At 36.9% G+C, this 20,190-nt stretch overlaps 1 protein-coding gene across 4 annotated transcripts; it reads right to left on the reverse strand.

The window, feature by feature from the left end:
- Nucleotides 1–267: 267 nt before the first annotated feature.
- Nucleotides 268–9,344, reverse strand: LOC122299527. 4 transcript variants are annotated; one of them, XM_043109887.1, is made up of 5 exons: nucleotides 8,576–9,343; nucleotides 7,866–8,076; nucleotides 5,943–5,981; nucleotides 4,009–4,080; nucleotides 268–2,894 (listed from the first exon to the last, which is right to left on the reverse strand). In XM_043109887.1, the coding sequence occupies exons 4-5, from the start codon at nucleotides 4,061–4,063 to the stop codon at nucleotides 742–744; spliced, it is 2,208 nt and encodes a 735-aa protein (XP_042965821.1). In that variant the 5' UTR covers nucleotides 4,064–4,080; nucleotides 5,943–5,981; nucleotides 7,866–8,076; nucleotides 8,576–9,343; the 3' UTR covers nucleotides 268–741. The 4 variants fall into 4 exon arrangements, with proteins under 4 accessions (XP_042965821.1, XP_042965820.1, XP_042965819.1 ...); XM_043109886.1 differs by having other exon boundaries at nucleotides 5,943–6,008; XM_043109885.1 differs by lacking the exon at nucleotides 7,866–8,076 and having other exon boundaries at nucleotides 8,576–9,344.
- Nucleotides 9,345–20,190: the final 10,846 nt, after the last annotated feature.

A 20,190-nucleotide genomic window follows, 5' to 3' on the forward strand; every position in this document is an offset into this window, starting at 1 on the left:
TCATATGTATTTTTTAATACTTTCTATTTTTTTTAAATCACAATATTATTAAAAAATAATTCTTTAATCATTAAGTAAAAAAATTAAAAAAATAAAATAAAATAATTCCATCGGTAAGAACCAGTGGTGAGAGTATTATTTTCAATAGTATAGTAATTTGGTCCATTGCTTAAACAGGGTGCTAATAACTTGATTGCATTATTTATTTTGTTCTTGATCGGTAGAGTTCTGAAAACATCTCTATTTACTAAGGATCAAAGAAAAAAATAATAACACATCTTAAATTTCCTGACATCTTACAACAATCACCCCTTACATTGAGTAGCATATAATTAGCTCATAAACTGGAACAAATTGATAGACTTGAGAATGTCCACGGAGAATGAATAATCCAGTATAATACCTGCTGAAAATAATCAAGAGGTCAATCTTGGGCTAATCTTTCTTATGGGATTGCTTAGGTCTGGGGTTGTCCTCCTTGGAGTAATAAATGAAAAGGCCAGTAAAGGACAAGATTGGTGTATGTCACCGTTTAAGTAAATTTACAATGCAAATCGTATTAGAGAAAACCAACAGACAAATTGCAACCAGCTTAACTTCAATATGAACTATTGCTGAAAAAGTTATCAAACCGTAGATCTTGAAGTCCCAAGAATCTCTTGAAGAAACTGAGGTTGAATCCAAACCAAATTTAGCTACAAAAGCAAACATCCAAAGTTCATCCCTGCCTCAGCACTAAGCTTAAGTACCACCTCCAGTGGTTCCTGAGGACTCCGCAACGTCCTCTAGTCTCAATGTTATGGCTACTTCTTCAATCATCTTACCTCTATCATCTGAGCCATCCACGGCTCTATTCAATCTTTTTAACCATATATCATAGTCAAGTGGGTATGGGGTTCCACAAAGACTATCAACGTAATCCGCAAATGCCTTCAAGAGAGCTGAAACTTCACCAAGCTTCTGCTGAATCAAACGCATTGACCAGCTTCTTTCCCTCCATTGCAGAGCAGATTCAATAGAATCCTGCTGTTCTATACTTCCCCCACAAATAAAAAAGAGGAGATAAACCAGGCTTTCAGCATCAGATGCTGGACAAAGTTTCCCATGCTGAAGGGCGTGAGATGATGAGAATTGTAAATTTATTGCTGGGCTGTCTCTGTCTTCTAGAACTGCACGTCCCCATGATATTGGTACATACAAAAAACTGTTTCTTGCACCTTTCATGTCAACAACAAGAATTATGTTTTCCGGACAAATATCACCATGTTGGACGCTGGTCATAGCTGCACTTCTTAGAGCAGCTAAGCAGTCTCGGCAGCAGCGGATTGCTTCCTCAGAGGAGAATGGGCCAACCCGAGCAATAACAGATGAAAGTGGCTCACCAACTGGAGATGTCACAAGTATTGGAGTCCCGCACCATGGGTGATCACATCGCCCTCCTGGGCTCTGCTTCATACAGGGACCAGAATGCAAAATGCGACCAGAGGCAATTATATCAGGCAAATATTTGCTTGAAATTCCCCGTTGCTTCAAAATATTTAGTACTTTTGTTTGCCTCTGTACAGTGTACCACAGGCTCATATCCTCCCAAGATGGCTCAAGTCTGGATGGATGGGCACCTACATATAAAGACAACAACTCCGTTGGATAATCAAGAGAAATAGCGCTGTATAGAAAATTGTTCCCTACTACAAGAGACTCCTGTATTTGGAAACTTTTCTGCCCCTGCCGTTGATCATCCAAAAGCAATATCTCACCCTTCTTAAGCTTCAAACGCAATGCCTGCTTTCTGAGAAATGAATTATCATTCTGGTCAAGTTCAACAATCTCTCCATGTTGGTGACCAGCCAGCTGGAAGGGAACCAATGCAGATTGATTCTCAACAAGGCAACACTCTATCCTACGCTTCTGAAGGCGGAGGCTATGATCTGCAGCTAATGAGGCTATTGACTTTCTTGGTGGTCCATTCCACTGGACTATGGTGTAAAAAGTTGCCAAAAGTACTTGCAGGGTACCCAGGTCACCCCAGTTCACATTCCCTAATTTGTTCCACATCCGATCTACTGAGGAAACACTAACTTGAGCGTGGGCTTTCATCCATTCAGCCATGGCCTGGTATGGGTTAGATGAGTTTAAATCGAGTTTGCTGAGATCACCACCAAATTTTACCACCCCTCCATATCTAGAGTCTAGAACCAGAAGGAAAACAGAATCACTGCTGACAGTACTGATCTTGCTCAAACTCCTGGAAACAAGTATATGAAAACCATAAAATAGAGCTTCACAAATTGTGCCAGCAGAAAATTTCAACTCATTCCCTGACAATATATCTTGCTTAAATAATACAAACTCCATCACTTGGTCCCAGTGAACTTGCACCTCACCCCCAGGTTTCGACAACAAAGCTACACCACAAAGCTCTTTAAGCCTTCCTCTTGATATTGACTTTTCTACACTATAAAACTTTGATCCAGGATGTCGGGGACAAGATACAAAGAATGGAAATGGCCCAGTTCTATGCCAAAAAGTACGCCACAAGCCATTTGCCACAACATGAAGGAAGTCTTCTAGTGCAAGATACTCATCTTCTTTAAGCTCATCAGCTAGTAGAGATCGTGAGCAGGGCATACGGTACAACTGCTGAAATAGCACCCCCTCCAATGCTAAATCAAGCTTGTGCAATTCATCAACCAGAAAGGGAGAACTGAAATGCTGCTCCTCATTGGCTAAATCTGCACATGAATTCTCAAGAACCCAATCCTCAAGACTCTGTGTGAAAAGTTCCAGGTTGGTGAGTTTCCTTCCATATTCCTTTAGCCCTTTGAACAATTTTCTGGAAGTAGGAAAGAACTTGCTTGAAGCCGAAGTTCCAGAAATACTGTGAGCAGAGATAACTGCATCCCATAGTCACCCATGCATTAGTCATTTCTATTAGATGCATTTCTTAGAGCAGTAACAGAGAAAAGTGATGTTTTCATAAGCGAGCTTTTCTTCATAAGTGGGAAAATTGATGTTAGAACCAAAAAATCAATAATAATGACATAAGTAGATAAGGAATTACACTTACAAAAACAGTAGATAAGGAATTATCATAAACTTCCAAACCTAGGGAGTTTCTGTTGTAGTATCATTGCAACATAACAGGAATACAAGCTAATACCTAAGTCACACTAGAAATTTAAAATAAACAGTTTTTCTTCCCAGAAAGAAGACAGGCATGGGAAAAGATGAGAAATATTGAGAGGACCATTATGCCCTTGTAGGAGAGTGTGCTTGTGTCTGTATGTGGATGGGTCCCGGTGCTTGTGTTGTGTTAACAGATAGCTTCCTCAACTTTCTGTAATTTTATACCCAGTCTGCATGAACTCTAACTTCTTGTGATTGCTTAACTTTGCACGTTTCAATTTGGCACTCATGAATCTCAAATAACTCACTTCCCAATAATTTTTCATTATTATCATTTTGTTTTGAACATGTCAATTTCCAGCAGCACATCAGTTTTAAACCAGAGAATGGAATGTATTGTAGTTAACTTACGATATTCCCTTCACTAATAATAGAACAACACGAAAGTGGGTCTCCATCAAAGGTAAACCATCACATCAATTGCTCTCCAAGGAAAAAGCCCACTCCAACACACCGCAACACCTAACAACAAAAACATCAAACTTCTGACTCTATATTTTCCAACACATCACCTCCATTCCATCAGTGGATGTTCCTTCTAAAACCATATTCTCACCCAATATCCTACTCGTACGTCAATCCTAAGTCTAACTTCTAAATAGTAGAACTTAAGATGTTTAAACAATGACAAAATTACATATCAACATTTATGGTATGGGACAATCATCTTAATCCATAAGTTGAAATCAACCAATAGCACAACATCTCATATGAGATAAAATGGGCAAAGCCGACTACAAACTAATTTTCATTTTTTTTATAAGTAGCTAACTACCGATTAATTAACAGGAAAGGGATACAAAGCAAGGCAGTATTGCAAACCAGAGTTAGACTTCCTGAAACTTCCATCCAAGCTTTGCCCAAGAGATAAGTCCATATCATCATGAGAAAAACCTGAGCCAGAATAATGGTATAATGTGCATAAAACTCAAGTTTGAAATATGTTATATAAATGAAGTTCAGGCTGACTATACAATTCATTATCCCTTAGATATAGCAAAGGCAGATGTGAACTTGAAACTCCAATAAAAAAAGCATTTAAGTGAAGAATAGAACACAAAAAACATCTCAAAAACAAGATATTCAGTGATTTTATATTTTAACTGGTCAAAAGAAGTGAAAACAACAAAAAATATATTGCAACTCTAGACAACATAGATGCTTGAAGATCAATATATGAGGCTTAAAAACAAAATACGAAAACTATATAGTTAAACAAAACATTGCACTCTTGCAGTAGCTTAGTAATTGTACTCTTGCAGTAGCATTGCACTCTATTGTCACTAGAGTAACAATGTTTGATTAAACCTGTTGGTTATGTTCGCTGCCAGATTAGAAGAATTTGGGTTTAAGAATAATGCTGAACTTAACCCTGTATTAGTCAATCTAGATTCACATTAAAGTATCAAGAAAATGATCAACCTCTTTGATGCGCCCATCTCCTGTTCTTAATTAGATATTCACATGTCATCACCATAGAAAAGAGAATCAGAACTGAGGCAAAAAGAAAGACAAACTGGATGACAGCATGTCCAATCTAGATCATATTATTAAATTTCTATGCTCTTTTAACTCTAAATTATTATTTTTTTTATGTCGGGAAACCTCTCCAAGGCAAGGCCCTTCTGACCCACCCCTGTAGATTATATCCCGGTCCAATGCACCACACCCTCGGAAGTTTCCCTACACGGAACTGGTTAAATCGCTGGTTTTTCACCAGATGTGACCCAAAAGAATTGTTTGCACCCATGAGGTGTTGAACCTTAGACCTTAAGGAGAGTGATACCCCAAGACCAAAGTCTTCACCATTTGGGCCAAAATTATATGAGCTTCTTATTTTTTTGCTTCAATATGATGAGTGGATAGAGAGAGTTTCCATGGCCAAAACGTATATGTAATTTATTAAAGTCATGAATGAAATGTCAAAGTCAAAAGAAGTGAGAAAAATGAAGCAAACCATGGAACAACTTCAAAACACAAAATGTTGCCTTTGGATGTAGATTCTCGATAATTATTGGGAACTTGAAAAGCTAGATGTCTAAGGGACTCCCAAACTTGAAAAATTAGAATTTTTTATACACATAAGAGTTGTGTACATCACTGAAATTTTTTCTAGAGTACATTAAATTGTAAAGCTACTTTTAGGCCTAGTTTGTCTAGTGAAACCATCTCATTTCATCTAATCGTTACAATTTTTCCAAAATTTCAAACAAAATACAATAAATAATTCAACTTTTTCAAATCCCAAAACATAAATAATATTCTTTTATCTCATCTCAACTCATTATCCAAACCAAGCCTTAATATAAAGTAGATCTAACATATCAAATGAAGCCAAGTCAGTTTTTTAATTTACTTTTGTGAGATCTCTTTATGGCTAAAGCACTTCACATATCTATAACCTTGTAAGAAAGCATATAGATACTTTTCAAAGGGACCAAAGTTTAGTTGATTTGAGATTGCCCTTGAAGGGGACCAAATTCGAAAGCCTCCATAACATCAGTATAGCTCCAAATGACAAAAATAGTGACCCAAACTTTCTGCTCAAATTGTTTTTAATAATGGAATCATTCATCGAATGAGCAGTGGTGTAAAGACTTGTCCAACAACCACAATCTAGAGTAAAACTGGAAGGCATCTAAAAAAAATCACAACAAAGGCTTCCAAGGGAACTCGTCAGATCATTAAGAACTTAGAACATAGAAAGCAACATAAAGGCATTCATGTAACATTGGATCATAGAAATCAGTACTGACCAGATATGAAATTCTTGAAACTTCCATCCACAAGTTGTTCTGCGTGAAAATCATTTTGTTGAGAACCTAAGTCAAGTTAATTGTAAAGGATGTAATAATAATCATGACATGATCTAAAATTCAAAAATATATCAACATTCTAAATGAAGAGATATCATATATGGCAGGATAAACTAGAAAAACAATCTCTCTCATCTACATGCAAATCCAATGTAAGAATCAAAGGTCAAATATTCTGCTCGTTTCACGCAAGAGCCAAAAAAGAGAAAACAACAAACTTGAATAAGCTGATATATATGGATCTGCATGATGGAAATATCCAATCACCATGGCAGCTAAATTTCAGAGCAGCTCTAATGATTGCAAGCATGAGCTTCTTATTAGCATGGCTTTATATAGATTTTGCTTTGGGGTGTATACTATTGGGTAGACTTCAAGTAAAAATTGAGGGGACACCCTAGAGTGGAGACAGGGTAGCATGTGGCCACCTTGCTAGGGTCTAGGACCCTAGGTGGAGGGGGGCCAATAAAGTGGAACACCACTACCCCGCAAGGGTGGAAGGTACCTGTGATACCCCATATGATAAGTGAGGGTAGGTGGTGTATGGAAGATCCCGTATTGCTTGGAAAAGAGAAGTTCTTACTCTTTATAAGGTTCCAATAAAGCTCCAATTATATCATTGACTAGTCTTTTTGGAGTATAGCCATGTGATTTAGACCTTCCATTGGGTGTTAGCAAGGGTATTAAAGCCTATCCCAACCAGAAATGTGACACTTAAGCTGTGCCACCTACGATGGACGGGCCCAACAAAGGCATCAGGAATTTAAGGGAGGAGATTGTGATACCCCATATGAAAATTGAGGGTAGGTGGTGTGTGGGATCTCACATTGCTTGAAAATGAGAAGTTCTTGCTCTTTATAAGGTTTCAATGGGGCTCCGATTGCATCATTGACTAGTCATTTTGGAGTATAAGCCATGTGGTTTGGGCCTTACATTGGCCACCTAGTAGAGGGGGACCTCCCTCCCTCTTTATTTTTATTTTCATTTTTAAGCTTTTTGTGCCAACATGACATCATGACATGGAAATCTGGACATTTAACAATAGATTGGTCGTGGCATGGAATATAATCCATGCACCCTAATATTCTACTCAGGTTCTATTAGGAAGTTGATGGAGGGATCATTTGCCATGTGGAGGTTGCCACAAGGAGTAAATTTTTCATTTTTGTACTCCACATACCAGCTTTTCGTAAGGGTAAACCCCAGGAACTAATTTAACCATAATCCTAATTTGTACACTTCTGGTGGCACAATTTGTACACTTCTAGTGGCACAACAGTACTTACAGCATGCAATACCACCATAAAGCAAGTGAATGCCAAACATAGGACGACAATTTGGTGGCAAAAAAGTACCACTTTGACATTATTATTGTTTGCACCCTACAAATGTTATCTATGGAATAGGGTCTTTTCCATTTCATTTGAAATGAATTGAATCCATTATTCTAGTGCAAAATGTGGTTATTTTAGTCATTTCAATGTTAATCTAGTTCCTCTTAGAAACACAATGACCAAGATCCCTCATGTTTTGCAATAAATGGACACTATTTGTTTCAAGTAAAATGGAGATAATCCTCATCTCATGATCTATGTATTTTCAATGAAGTGAGAATTCCATTATCATCCTCATAAATATCATTTAGTTTGTACCATTATACACACAAAATCACCATAATACAGATAGAATCATTCAATCCAGAATCTCACAAAAGTAAAATGCCTTAACTACACTTTAAAGTAAAACTAATTGCTACTGTATAACAGTCAATATGTCCAACTACTGATTGGTGGTTATACCACAGATTGGGTGAGAGGAAAGAAATGGAGTACTAATTATGCAATGAATCCAATTGGACAGTACCTAGGAGTTAAATGGACTTGCATTCTGTCTTGAGTGATTCAGTGCTAGATCGGATGTAATTCATGGACTCACATGGTATGCAAAGTGTGTCATGGCATGCCTATACTACTGTCCACTCAAGAAAACTTGATTGAGACATTTTAACCAGTATGGTTATTGCTCAGGGCATTGTCTTTTCGAAAATGGCATGTCCCCAAAACAGTCAATTAACCTGGAAGTTATGGAAACAGAGGATTCTGAGTACGAGGGTAATGTGTAGCCAACGAACAATAAGATTCATTGTAAAAAAAACAAACACTATAAGCTAGATGCCACTATTCCCTCAAGGGAGATTATAGTTATAAGGAAGATGCATACCAATTCGATCAGTCAATGCTGAGTTTATCAATCTGACTGTAGAACTAATGACCATTATACCCTCTAAAGGAAAGAGTATTTTCTCACATATGAGTATGACTGCCACAACATTGTAAGCTTTCAACGAAGCACAACCCAGAAGACATGACACGTTATAAGCTTAAAAGCTTAAAAGCAAAAATAAAACAAAAAGAAAAAGATACCATTCTTGTTTTTTTTCAGAAGATGCAGAGATTCTCAGTATCAACTTTCTGTTTTCATTTAAATCATACAGTACTGGCTCGACAAATACTACAAGACGCCAACACAAAGAACAATTTGTAATTTGGTAAAATATTTCAAACATTACTCACCGAATTCCATCTCGAAGACCCACAATACCCAAAAGCAGAAAAATTATTGCAAGAACTAATTACTCCGCAGATCCCTGAGAACTTCAAAACAGGCATTCTTCAACCCAGATATTGAAATGTCAATAAATGATAATATGGACCATCATTGATACGCCACGAGCAGTGGAAAAATGTGGCCAATGAGAGGGAAGTCAGGTAAATGAGAGATCTTGAACCTCTTTTTTTTTTTTTTTCTCAAAAGTTTAAAACCTGAAATTGAAAATGGGGTTCTCGTTGAAGCTAGCTTATTGTCGTGGCTCTGGTTGCTGTTGTATTGCGTTCGTTGGCAGAGAAGCAGCTAGAGGTGAAGAGCGGAAAACAATACTCCTTTTTAAAGCCTAGGCAACAAAATACATCCAAACATAACGAGGACAAGCAACAAAGCAGTGAAAGGCTGAGTGCGAATGAAAAAGAGAGAAATCCAAGCCGTAGAGACCGTGGTCCGCGAGTGAGCTTTGTCTGTCCCCACAGCTCTTCTTGGCAGTCAGTCCCATTGACAATGATGTTTCCATTACTCATTGTGTCACTCCACACTCCGGATCCTGTCGAACGTGCACTATATGTGGCCCCTGATAGAACAAAAGAGGACACGTAAGCCCAACCCACCTTACCTGGACGTAGGCCCAAGGCCGAGGGAGTTTCCACGAGGGGAGAAATGGGCAGCCGGCGTGGGAAAGTTGCCTGAGGACATAGTGGCTGAGTAGAGCATGTCTTGTGGTGTATTGTTGTGGCAGGGACGTAGCTACAAACATCTCCCCGGCCACCCCTCTCGCCCCAATACTTCATTTCCGGCCGGGTTGTCACAATAAGATGAGAAATGATATTTTTATGAGTAAATATTGTGTATTTTTTAAAAAGAAAGAAATAAATATAAATTTTATTAAAAAAAATTAATTTTTTAATAATAAATTTAATTCTTTTAAAAAACGTACACCATACTTACATTCATAACTACATTTCTCAAAAAATTTCTAAAAAACAAAAAAAAAAAAAACTATATTTAATATTATTTAATCAAAAACTTATCAATGGACCGTACGGTGCATTAATTGTTTGTGAAAGTTTATATCTGTACATCTTTCTTCTACAAATAATATTATGTAATATAATATTGAATTTTTTTTACTTGAAAAACGATGTGCAGCCTCTATTTTATTTTATTGACGCAGAACGATTTGATTTATAAAATATTTTAATTTTAAAATTATCTAATAAATCAAGTATTATCATATTAATAAAATAAAATATGTGTTTTATACCCTGACTTTCAAATAAAATTTTACCAGAAGAGTCACATATAGTTTAAGCAGCAGCAAGAAATTAGAAATCTCTAGTTGCCTTGTACAGTTGTACTGGTTACACTCCAGGCTCCATATCTCATTTGCCATGGCTATTTGTTTTTTAAGGAATTACTACTAAAGATGTCTCTTTTTACAATCCATCTCCTTCATGCTTCATCTGAATCCACCCATACTTTGTGAGCTTTGAAGTCATCGTGCGTGTGTAAAGATAGAGCAAGGTTTTCTCACAGATTTTATTATTTGTAATACAAGAATCCCAGTTTGTCTGTCCAGTCAGCAGTTGTTTTTCTTCCTAATCAAGCATGCATATTAGAGATAGAAATAATATTACTGAGATATATAATGCCTCATGGAGGGTCCTTACCATTATCAATATATAAAATACACCTATGAAATTATCTATACATATACAACCAAAGACTAGGTTGATTACTGCCCATTTCACTATAAAATGCGCACATCGATTTGAATTTTATTTACAATTCAATCTTTTCGAGATTGTAGATTTAGACTGATTTCATCAATGATTGAAGTTAGCTTCATCTTCTGTGACTGTTATAACAAATTGAGCGTCGCCCTCCAGATTAGCTGGACTCTTTTTGAAGATGTTTTGTTTACACTTCAGTCAGCCGCGGTGTGTTCATTGTGTTGGCCGGCGAAACAGGTCGGGGCAATCAATTTTCAACGGGATGCTGATTTTAGAGATTTATTTAGGAAAGAAAAAAGTAAAATTGCATTCAATGTTGTACTATTAAATAAATGGAAAAAGGTAAATAGTCAATTACACGGGGGCATACCTCCAGCTAATCTTGCCACACAGTTGGTCCCCATACTGATACCATCAATCGATACAGTGACATCTGATGAGATATTCTATGATTTTTATGGTGAAGTTCATTTAAAGTCAAATTATCCAAAAAGAAATTGATTTAACACCCACGAGATAAATTATTAGTATATTTGAAGATACTCACAAATTCGATCATAACCATTTGATTGCAGGGAAAATATTGTTGATTAGCACAAGAAGAGTAGAAGATTGCTTTGGAAGACAACTTTCATGTCGGAATTAAAACCTACATGCGCATTCAATTACACAGTAGACAGCCACCAACTCACAATTTGGTGGCATATCCCTCAATAAATTATTAAATTCCCCTACTACAATAAATTATAGTAAATTAATTTTAAATTTAACAATGACACCATTTGAGGGCTTCAACAATTAAACGGATGTCTGTTGCTTTGCCTATTAAACTAGAACAAAGTAGACCCCCACCACCCCCATACTGCAAGAAATGAATGATAAATAACAATAATAATAATAATAATAATAATAATAATATAGGTGTGCGGGCTGTGTTAATTTCGGTCCAAAACTGTCGACCACAACGCCAAGCATAATCATTTGACCAAAATCAAAGACTTTCTTTAATCATATCTCAGTCCGCATGATCGATTGAAAGAGAGGCTTGCGAATGCCGCATTCACAAATCATCAAATCTTCCGGGGTTGCCAACTTTGAATGTATTCCTAATTGGTCTCCTCTTTGATTTTAGAGATTAATTTGTCTAAAACATGGACCACTTTAATATTCAAAACGCTCTGGTTTGGAATATTGGATAGAGAGATACTTTCATCTCATTACATCTCATTTCAATATCTAAATATAAAAAATACACATTTTTTAATTTCAAATGTTTAATTTTTTTCATCTAATTATTACAATTTTATAAAATAAAATAAAAAAATTAACATTTTCAAATCTTAAAATAAAAATTATATTATAAAGTATAATATTTTAACTTTGTAATATTTTTATTTAATTTTTCTCTCATTTTCTAAAATTCCATAAAATATATTTGAACTCAACTTATTTCTAATTCATCTCATCTTAATTTACTGTACAAACTAAGGCTAAAAGGACATCCAGTGAGACCATTTCTAAATATATGTAGAATAAAAAAGACTAAGACATTGGACGTGACATTTGCTCTTCCAGTGATACCTCTTGTTCCCGTCACTTGCGCAAGTGGATGATATTGTAATAGCGTAAATTGTCACGACTTTGCTGGTTGCTATACGTATGTTTTCTGCGCATAATCGAAAAGGCTAAAAAAGTTTTATGCGCAGCTGAGCAAAACTCCGAAAGACTTTGTTTGATCTTCAACTAATTCTTATAGGTTGTGTTGCTTCCAGAGAGTCTAACATGTTTTCTATGCAGCAATGTTCACTATGAGTGACACAGTCCTTTTTATAACTTATTCACACAATTATGTCTTAAAACGAGGGTGTTTTAGTAAAGCTACTGAGAACAACACATGCAAGGCACGTGCACAGCTCTCCATATTTGAGGCAGCAAGTACTGTGCTTTCCGTGGTGCTTGCTCGGGGGCGATTGTTCGCGTGGGAGAAGAGCACTTTTGCTTGCCCGGGCACTCCTTCTGGGGAGAGGGGTGAGCACTATTGCTAGCCAAAGTGCTCCTTTGCTTGGTGCTTGCGGCAGCCCCCCGCGAGGGGGGCGAGTACCATAGAGAGCCAAATTGTTCGTCCATTAGGCGAACACTGTGAAGCGCTAAGTGCCTCCCATCAAGTGAGCACTGTGGAAAGCCAAGTGCTTACCCATTAGGCAAGCATGGGGAGAGCCAAAGTGAACTCCTCCAGGCCAAAGAGCAAAAGGGCTCCCTTAAAAAGAGCACCTTAGAGAACCAAAGTGTTCGAACTCAAGATGAGCATCACAGAAAACAAAGTGCTCACCTCGTGAGCACCAAGGAGAGAAAAATGCTACCCCCAAGTGAGACAAAGAAGACTATAATTACTTTCCAAATAAACAAGCACTTGGAAGAGCAAAATTGCTTGAAACTAGGCAAGCATTGTGAGATCCAAAGTACTCGCCACCCAAGCGAGGACTGCAGGAACAAAATAGTTGGCGAGCAAATGTGCCACTGCTATTTGCACCTATTTGGTGAACTTTTTGCTCTCTCGGTGCTCACTTAGAGGCGAGCATTTTACCTTTCCATGATGCTCACCACAATGGCAATTGGTTCTGCTCATGAGGTGCTCGCCCCTCGTCTGGAGGCAAAGGATCATCTAGGCAAGTAAAAATAGAAACAATGCTCATTCCCCAGTGAGCACCACAAAGAGGCAAAGTTTTCGCCCTTAGCGAGCATCATGAGAGCAAAAAAGATCGCCCTTAAGTGAGCACCAAAGAGTAAAAGTGATTGGTCCCAAGCAAGCACCACCAAGAGTCAAATGCAGAGACTCAAGTGCTTGCCCATCAAGACCACGTAGAGCTAAAGTGTCACACCCGACACCAACACTACAAGAGGTGCCCCTAGGTGAGCATCATGAGCTCCAAAGTGCTTTCCACATAGGCGAGAATGTGAGAGTAAAAGTGTTTAGTGAGCGAAAATGCTCGCCTCCCATGTGAGCAATAGTTCTTGTCCCTCAAAAAGCACCACGAAGAGGCAAAGTGCTCGCCCTCAAGCAAGCTCCATAGAGAGATCTTCTGCATAGGTCATTGAGGTTGCTGGCACCGTGGGACAATGCCTTCACACAGTGGATTAGCAATGGTGGTTGTAGCAGTTTTGTAAACAAGGGCAACATACAACATATTTTGGTGGATATTAGCAATGAGAGAGAGAGAGAGAGAGAGCAACTTACCTAAGATTGGCCAATTCGTGGTGGACAGTGGTCGCATGATGGAAGGCAGGAGTTCTAGAAGATAAACATACTTTTGTCCAAGTCTTTGCTATGGTTTGAAAACAGCAGATGCAAACTTCATCCCTTTTTTTCCTCTTTTTAATAGAAATGACGTTGCCACAATACCCATTCCACCATTTGACTTTGCCAAAAGCTTCTTCAGAAATTGCAGCGTGGAAAAGTTATTACAATTCCAAGATCTTGTTTCCTTGTAAATCTAAAGTTAAGCATGGTTAGAATGTTAATGTTGATGGATAGAGAGAGAAGAAGAGAGACAAAGATACTCGCTTGAGGTTACTAGCATTATGGGACGATAGCCTTGCACGGTGGATTGGTGATGGTGGCCATGGCAACTTTGTAAACTAGGGCAACAAATTTCGGTGGACATTAGCAATGAGAGTGAGAGAGAGAGAGAGAGAGAGAGAGAGAGAGAGAGAGAGAGAGAGAGAGAGAGAGAGCTTACTTTAACCCAACGGTTCATGGTGGATGGTGACTGCACGATGGAGGGTGGGAGTTTGAGAAGATAAATGTGCTTTTGTCTAACTCTCTACCCTCATGTGTGTGTGTGTGTGTGTGTGTGTGAGAGAGAGAGAGAGAGAGAGAGAGAGAGCCCCGCTCCCCACAATTACACGGTTAAGAAATACATCATTTCTTTAGAAAATCACGGGAGCCAGAGTTCTACTACTGAACCTAAGTTAAATTTTTTTTTTCCTAAAGGAAGCATCAAATACAAAGATTCCTTATAATAAATAGAGTTATTTTGTATTAAAATACTGAAATCATATATGAGAGTGCACAGAAGCATTTATTAAAATTTCTCAAAACCAGTGCCATAAAAATCATAACTTAAAATATTTGTATACGATCTAGGTCATTGTTACGTCTCCTTGGACTAAGTCCCGTCCTGCAACTCTACATTCATAAATATTCTAATTTGGGGTGGTTTAAAAACATAAAACAACTAAAATGAGTCGATAACTCAGTAAGAAACTCATCATAACGTAAACATAGTTAACATAAGGTTTTAATAAAATATTTCGTGCCGAGAATTAAAATTATGACTATTCATAAATATGCTGATGGCATACAAGACTTGAAAATATTTCTGGTATATTGACTAATTTGACTGATCTGAATTATCTGACTTAACTGAATTGTCTGATTGGCCAATACACTTAACCTTGTGTGCAAGGTTGTGCACTGGTCCTACATCTTTTGGACACAAGGGGAACTATTGATCTAATATGATAAAATACTATGGTGGACCACGCTTGAGTTTGTGATTTGCACATCCACCCTGACTACATTGGTACCATGCATCTAAATGGCCATCTAATTAACTATTTTGAGCTTATCTCACATTTGATCTTATAGAAGTTTACATGTTATATGCAATGTGAGATGCATAATACATATATAATTATAATATGCAGAATGAACTATGATGAATGCCATGCTTGCAAATATCATGACATACGTGTTACATAAACACTGGCTTCCAAAGAACTGGTTTTAATAATAATATATATAACTAGCTAATGTATGCTAATCATAACTTATGATCAATATACTTACCTTGTAGTGCTAATCCAATATTTTCGGAATACTACTAATTTCCTGTCATTGGCTAGGCGCTAGCTAGAGAAAGAAATAGATTAACCTAAAGCTTGAGAGAAAAAAAAATGTGAGAGAGAGTGAGAGAGCAAACGTGAGGGACGTTGTGAGAGGAATGAGACAATCAGTTATTGGCGTGGTGAACATGGGACAATCGTGGTATTGGACTGAGTATCTTGGATTTGGCCGCTGCACTTACGGAGGTTTATGATTTTTCCAAATAACACACGGAAGGTAAGATATTTATAGAAAGATTTGGGCGAATGTGTCAACGAGTTTGAGTTAGACTCAAGTCGCGATCATTCAAGAAGAGTTTGAATTTAAAAACATCATCTAGTAGTTCATTCAATGTACGATTGACAGTGACTAAGATTGTATAGAGGACTTCAATCAGTGATGATTTTAAATTAAAATAAATTTCTGATGACTAATCTTTAAATTCTAAAAGGAGTCCAACTTGTTTAATGCATAATAAATAAGATTTAACCTATTAACTGATCCTAACTAAAGCCCCCAATCAATCTCAATAATTTATCGCTTGTGGGCTTATCCAATATGGCCCATTAAATATAATCTAAGCCCAATAAAAATTATCAATATTTTGACGTTAGAATTATTGGGTTGGGTCGTTACAAACTCCCCTCCTTATAAAAAACTTCATCATCGGAATTTGTTTGACCTCAAATAACTTACATACTTATCCACAACATGCTTTTCATGTCTCTTTACTCCTCAATGATTTAGTCGAACCTAATATTAAAAAAAAAAATTCAATTGTCTCATATTTTGGTTTGATGCCTCACTAATCCTTTAGGCGTACACGTTAGCGTGCTATGTGTCAACCATCATACACTCCAAAATCAATTCAAGCCTAAACAAATATCAATCTTAACAATGGGATTGATAGATTCACATAACAATTATCTTAACTCCACATACAATAGTAACTAACAATCTCCACATAAATAAAACTCTTCACATGAAATAATAATAATAAAATTCTCCACCTAAAATAATAACCTCAATAAATTGTAACCTAAGATTCTTCAAAAGTTTGGCCCTAAATCTTACAGCTTGTACTTGGTGACAAAATCACGTTACCTATAGAACATAAGAGTACCACCAATCATCATGAAATACCATATACCATAAATAATAAATGAGATCTAACCTAGTTATTGAGCCTAATTAAAATACCTAATCAACCTCAATAATTTATTGCTCGTGGGCTTATCTAATATAGCCCATTAAATATAATTTATGCCCAATAAAAATCATCAATAGTCCAACTTTAAAATTATTAGGCCGGGTCATTACAGAGAGAGAGAGAGAGGGCGAAGGGAAAGCAACTTACCTAAAATTGACAGGTTCATGGTAGGGGTGGGCTCCGACCACGACAGAGTCGGAAAGCCCACCTCCCACCTTCAACTCCAACTAGAGTCGGAGGTAATTTCGGACTCCGACTCCAACTCTAATAGGAGTTAGAGTTTGACTCTAATCGGAGTGCCGAAGTCGGAGGGTTGGAGCCATGGAGGGGTATAATGGTTAACCTGTGAGGAAAGAAAAGTTGGGTTCCTCTACAATATGAGAAGTTGTCTTGAGTGTGTTTCAAATGCGGTAAATTAGTGCATAGAGTGAATGGGTGTATTGTTACAATACCATTAACAAAACAGAGCCAAGAAGAAAAAAACTCAGTTTGGAACATGGTTGCGAGCATATACCAATCTGAGAAAAAAATCTATTGTTAGAATGGAAGGAGAATAGATTGGAAAAAGTGCAAAATATGAAAGAGAGTCCCAATAAAAGTCATAGAAAAAGGAACGGTCTCCAAGTAACAATTTTGCTCCAATAATGGCACTCAGTTCAGAAAGTGGGGGAAGCTCAGGAGGGCGGCAAATAGCTAGAGATCAAAAGTTCAGAATTTCATATGTTTGTTATGACATAGCAAGATATGGTAAGAAGATGACATATTTGGAAGAGGTTGATTAGGAGTCGTTTCTGGTGAAAAACAAGGATACACTTATTTCAAACTGTAATATTGATTTTGAAAGCCAAGAAGATACACTACAGAAGTCAAGCTTATCCAACAAGGAAGACATGGGCATGATAGCTAGAAGTAATTTGGCCTTGGGAAGTATGAGTGATATGGGCCTAGGGGAATTGTATGACTTATGTGATCATCAGTTGCTCTTGAATGAAAAAACTAAGCACTCAAATGCGACTAAGTGTATTGAAGAAAAACATCTAGGAAAAAATGAAAATAGGGAAGACAGTTCAAAAGGAAGCAAATAGAATTTGAGCAAATGGAAGAGATGAGCTGGTAATTCTCGCAAGATCGTTGAACCCTTATTGAGTAGTAGTGGCAAACGTAGTGTAGTCAATGTTGACAATGATGGTAATGATAGAGAAAATAAGAATAAGTGTAAGGTTTGTGTAGTGGAGTAGAATTTGTCAAAAAACTTATCTATGGTGGAGGCTAATAGTCAACTTTGCCAATCATTATAAATTCCTTGAGTTGGAGCTGTCGGGGGCTTGGGAACCCCCAAACAGTTCAAGACCTTTATCTTTTTATAAAGGAAAAGATACCCAAAGTTGTTTTTCTTATGGAAACTAAACTACTTGCTGGCAAATTTGAAGGTTTAAAAAGAAGATTGAGATTTGATGGTTGTTTTGTAGTGGATTCTTTGGTTAGGAGATGTGGTTTGGCCCTGTTATGGGAAGAGGATATGGATCTTGAGATTGTAAACTATGCTTAGAACCACATTCAGTCTAAGTTGTGCTATCCAAATAAAAAAGGTTAGTCTGTGGTTTACTGGTATATATGGTCACCCTGAATGGGATAGAAGAAAAGAGGCATGGAACTTATTATCCCTCTTAAAGCCACCCAGAAACCAAACTTGGTGTATGCTAGATGACTTTAATAAAATAATTTCCTGAGATGAGAAGATTGGGTGGCAGACAAAGACCAGAGACACAAATGAAAAATTTTCGAAATGCTCTTGAGAAAAATAACTTGTTTGACTTGGGATGAAAAATGAAGAAATTTACATGGAGTACTAAGCATGAGGATGAATCCTTTACAAAGGAGATGTTAGATAGAGTAGTGGCTAACCCTCAATGGATAGAGTTGTTTAAGAATGTATAAGTTCAAGTATTGCCTGCAAGAAACCCTGACCATAAACCACTTGTACTAGCAATAAGAGAAGAGTAGGCTACAATGCGAAGAAGAAAGTTGTTGTTTAGATATGAAGCAAATTGGTCCTTAGAGGAAGGGGTGGATTTGTTATACAAGATGCATAGGAAAGGAATATTGCTAAACAGGAGAAGTTTAAACTAGTAGATAATAAACTCAACAGTTGCAAAGGGCCTTAATTAGATGGAGTTCACAAAAAAAGCAAGATTCAGAAAGGTAGATTGAGCTTATAAATAATAGGCTTAAAAGAGAACAGAAGAATGAAGGTCCTCACAATGTAGATATTATTAAAACTCTACAAGGAAAATCAGGCCTGCTGCTTGAGTAAGATTTGAAGTGGAAACAGAGAGCAAAACAAAATTGGTATTAGATGGGGGACAAGAATACCAAGTTTTTTCTTGCATGTGCTAGCCAAAGGAGAAAAAAGAATTGGATTAAGAGGATTACAAATTCACAGGGGCATGATTTTGACTAATCAACCAGAAATTGAAGATCCTTTTACTCAGTTTTTTAAAGATCTATTCAAGTATACAAACCGTTTTTTAAAGATCTATTCAAGTATACAAACCTCACTGTAGAGTATATTGCTAGTTGTCTAGATTCAGTTGCACCAAAAGTCACATTGACTATGAATGAAGACTAGAAAACGAATTCACAAGAGAAGAAATTGAGGTGGCCCTGAAGCAAATGTCATCACTAAAGTCCGTAAAGCTTGGTGGCTACGGGCCTTGTTTCTATCAAACCTACTAGAACACAGTAGATGGGTAGGCATGTTAAGCTATTCTAAGTTTTTTAAATAGGTGAAAATTAGATATAGGCATTACCTTTACCTATCTAGATTTAATTCCTAAGGTTAGAAGTCTTGTTGTAGTTAATGAGTTCAGGCCAATAAGTTTATGTAATGTACTTTACAAACTTGTATCAAAAGTGTTAGCAAACAGGTTAAAAAATATCTTGTCTTCTATCATATCAACTTGCTAGTGTGCGTTCATCCTAGAAAGACTAATCACAAATAACATTATAGTTGCATATGAAACTCTGCACACAATGAAGGGCGGAAAGAAGGATAAAATGGGCAACATGGCACTTAAGTTTGACATGTCAAAAACATATAATAAAATAGAGTGGAAGCTCTTGGAGGCAGTAATGAGGAAGCTCGATTTTGGGGTTAGATGTATATCATTGATCATGGAGTGTATTACTTATGTATCATATTCGGTGTTGGTTAATGGACAGATTGGAGAGATCATCAAACCATCAAGGAGATTAAGGTAAGGGGACCCCATCTCCCTTTACCTTTTTATTTTGTGTGCTAAATGGCTGAGTATCATTAATTAAAGCATCAGAAAAATGTGGAGAAACTAAAGGAGTTTCTGTTACAAGAGGTGGCACAAGAATCAACCAATTATTATTTGTTGATGACTGTGTTATTTTTGGGAAACCACTACATTCATAATGGTTAAAGATCCAATAATTGTTAAACAAATATGAATTGGTATCAGATCCATTTCTGAATGAATAGAAAACCACAATATTCTTTAGTTCTAACACTGAAGTTTCTACTAGAACACAAAGTTTGAAAACTGGCTGAGTATCATTAATTAAAGCATCAGACAAATGTGGAGAAACCAAAGGAGTTTCTGTTACAAGAGGTGGCACAAGAATCAACCAATTATTATTTGTTGATGACTGTGTTATTTTTGGGAAACCACTACATTCAGAATGGTTAAAGATCCAATAATTGTTAAACAAATATGAATTGGTATC

This window comes from Carya illinoinensis, chromosome 16 (assembly GCF_018687715.1).
Source record: "Carya illinoinensis cultivar Pawnee chromosome 16, C.illinoinensisPawnee_v1, whole genome shotgun sequence".
NCBI lineage: Eukaryota > Viridiplantae > Streptophyta > Magnoliopsida > Fagales > Juglandaceae > Carya > Carya illinoinensis.

Bases quoted from the DNA above. Each gene is read 5' to 3' on its own strand.
- LOC122299527 (XM_043109884.1), bottom strand. The intron at 4,081-5,942 runs GTCAGTACTGAT...ATTCTGGCTCAG, and splicing joins TTTCAAGAATTTCATATCTG to GTTTTTCTCATGATGATATG. The intron at 2,895-4,008 runs GTTTGCAATACT...TATGGGATGCAG, and splicing joins TTTCAGGAAGTCTAACTCTG to TTATCTCTGCTCACAGTATT.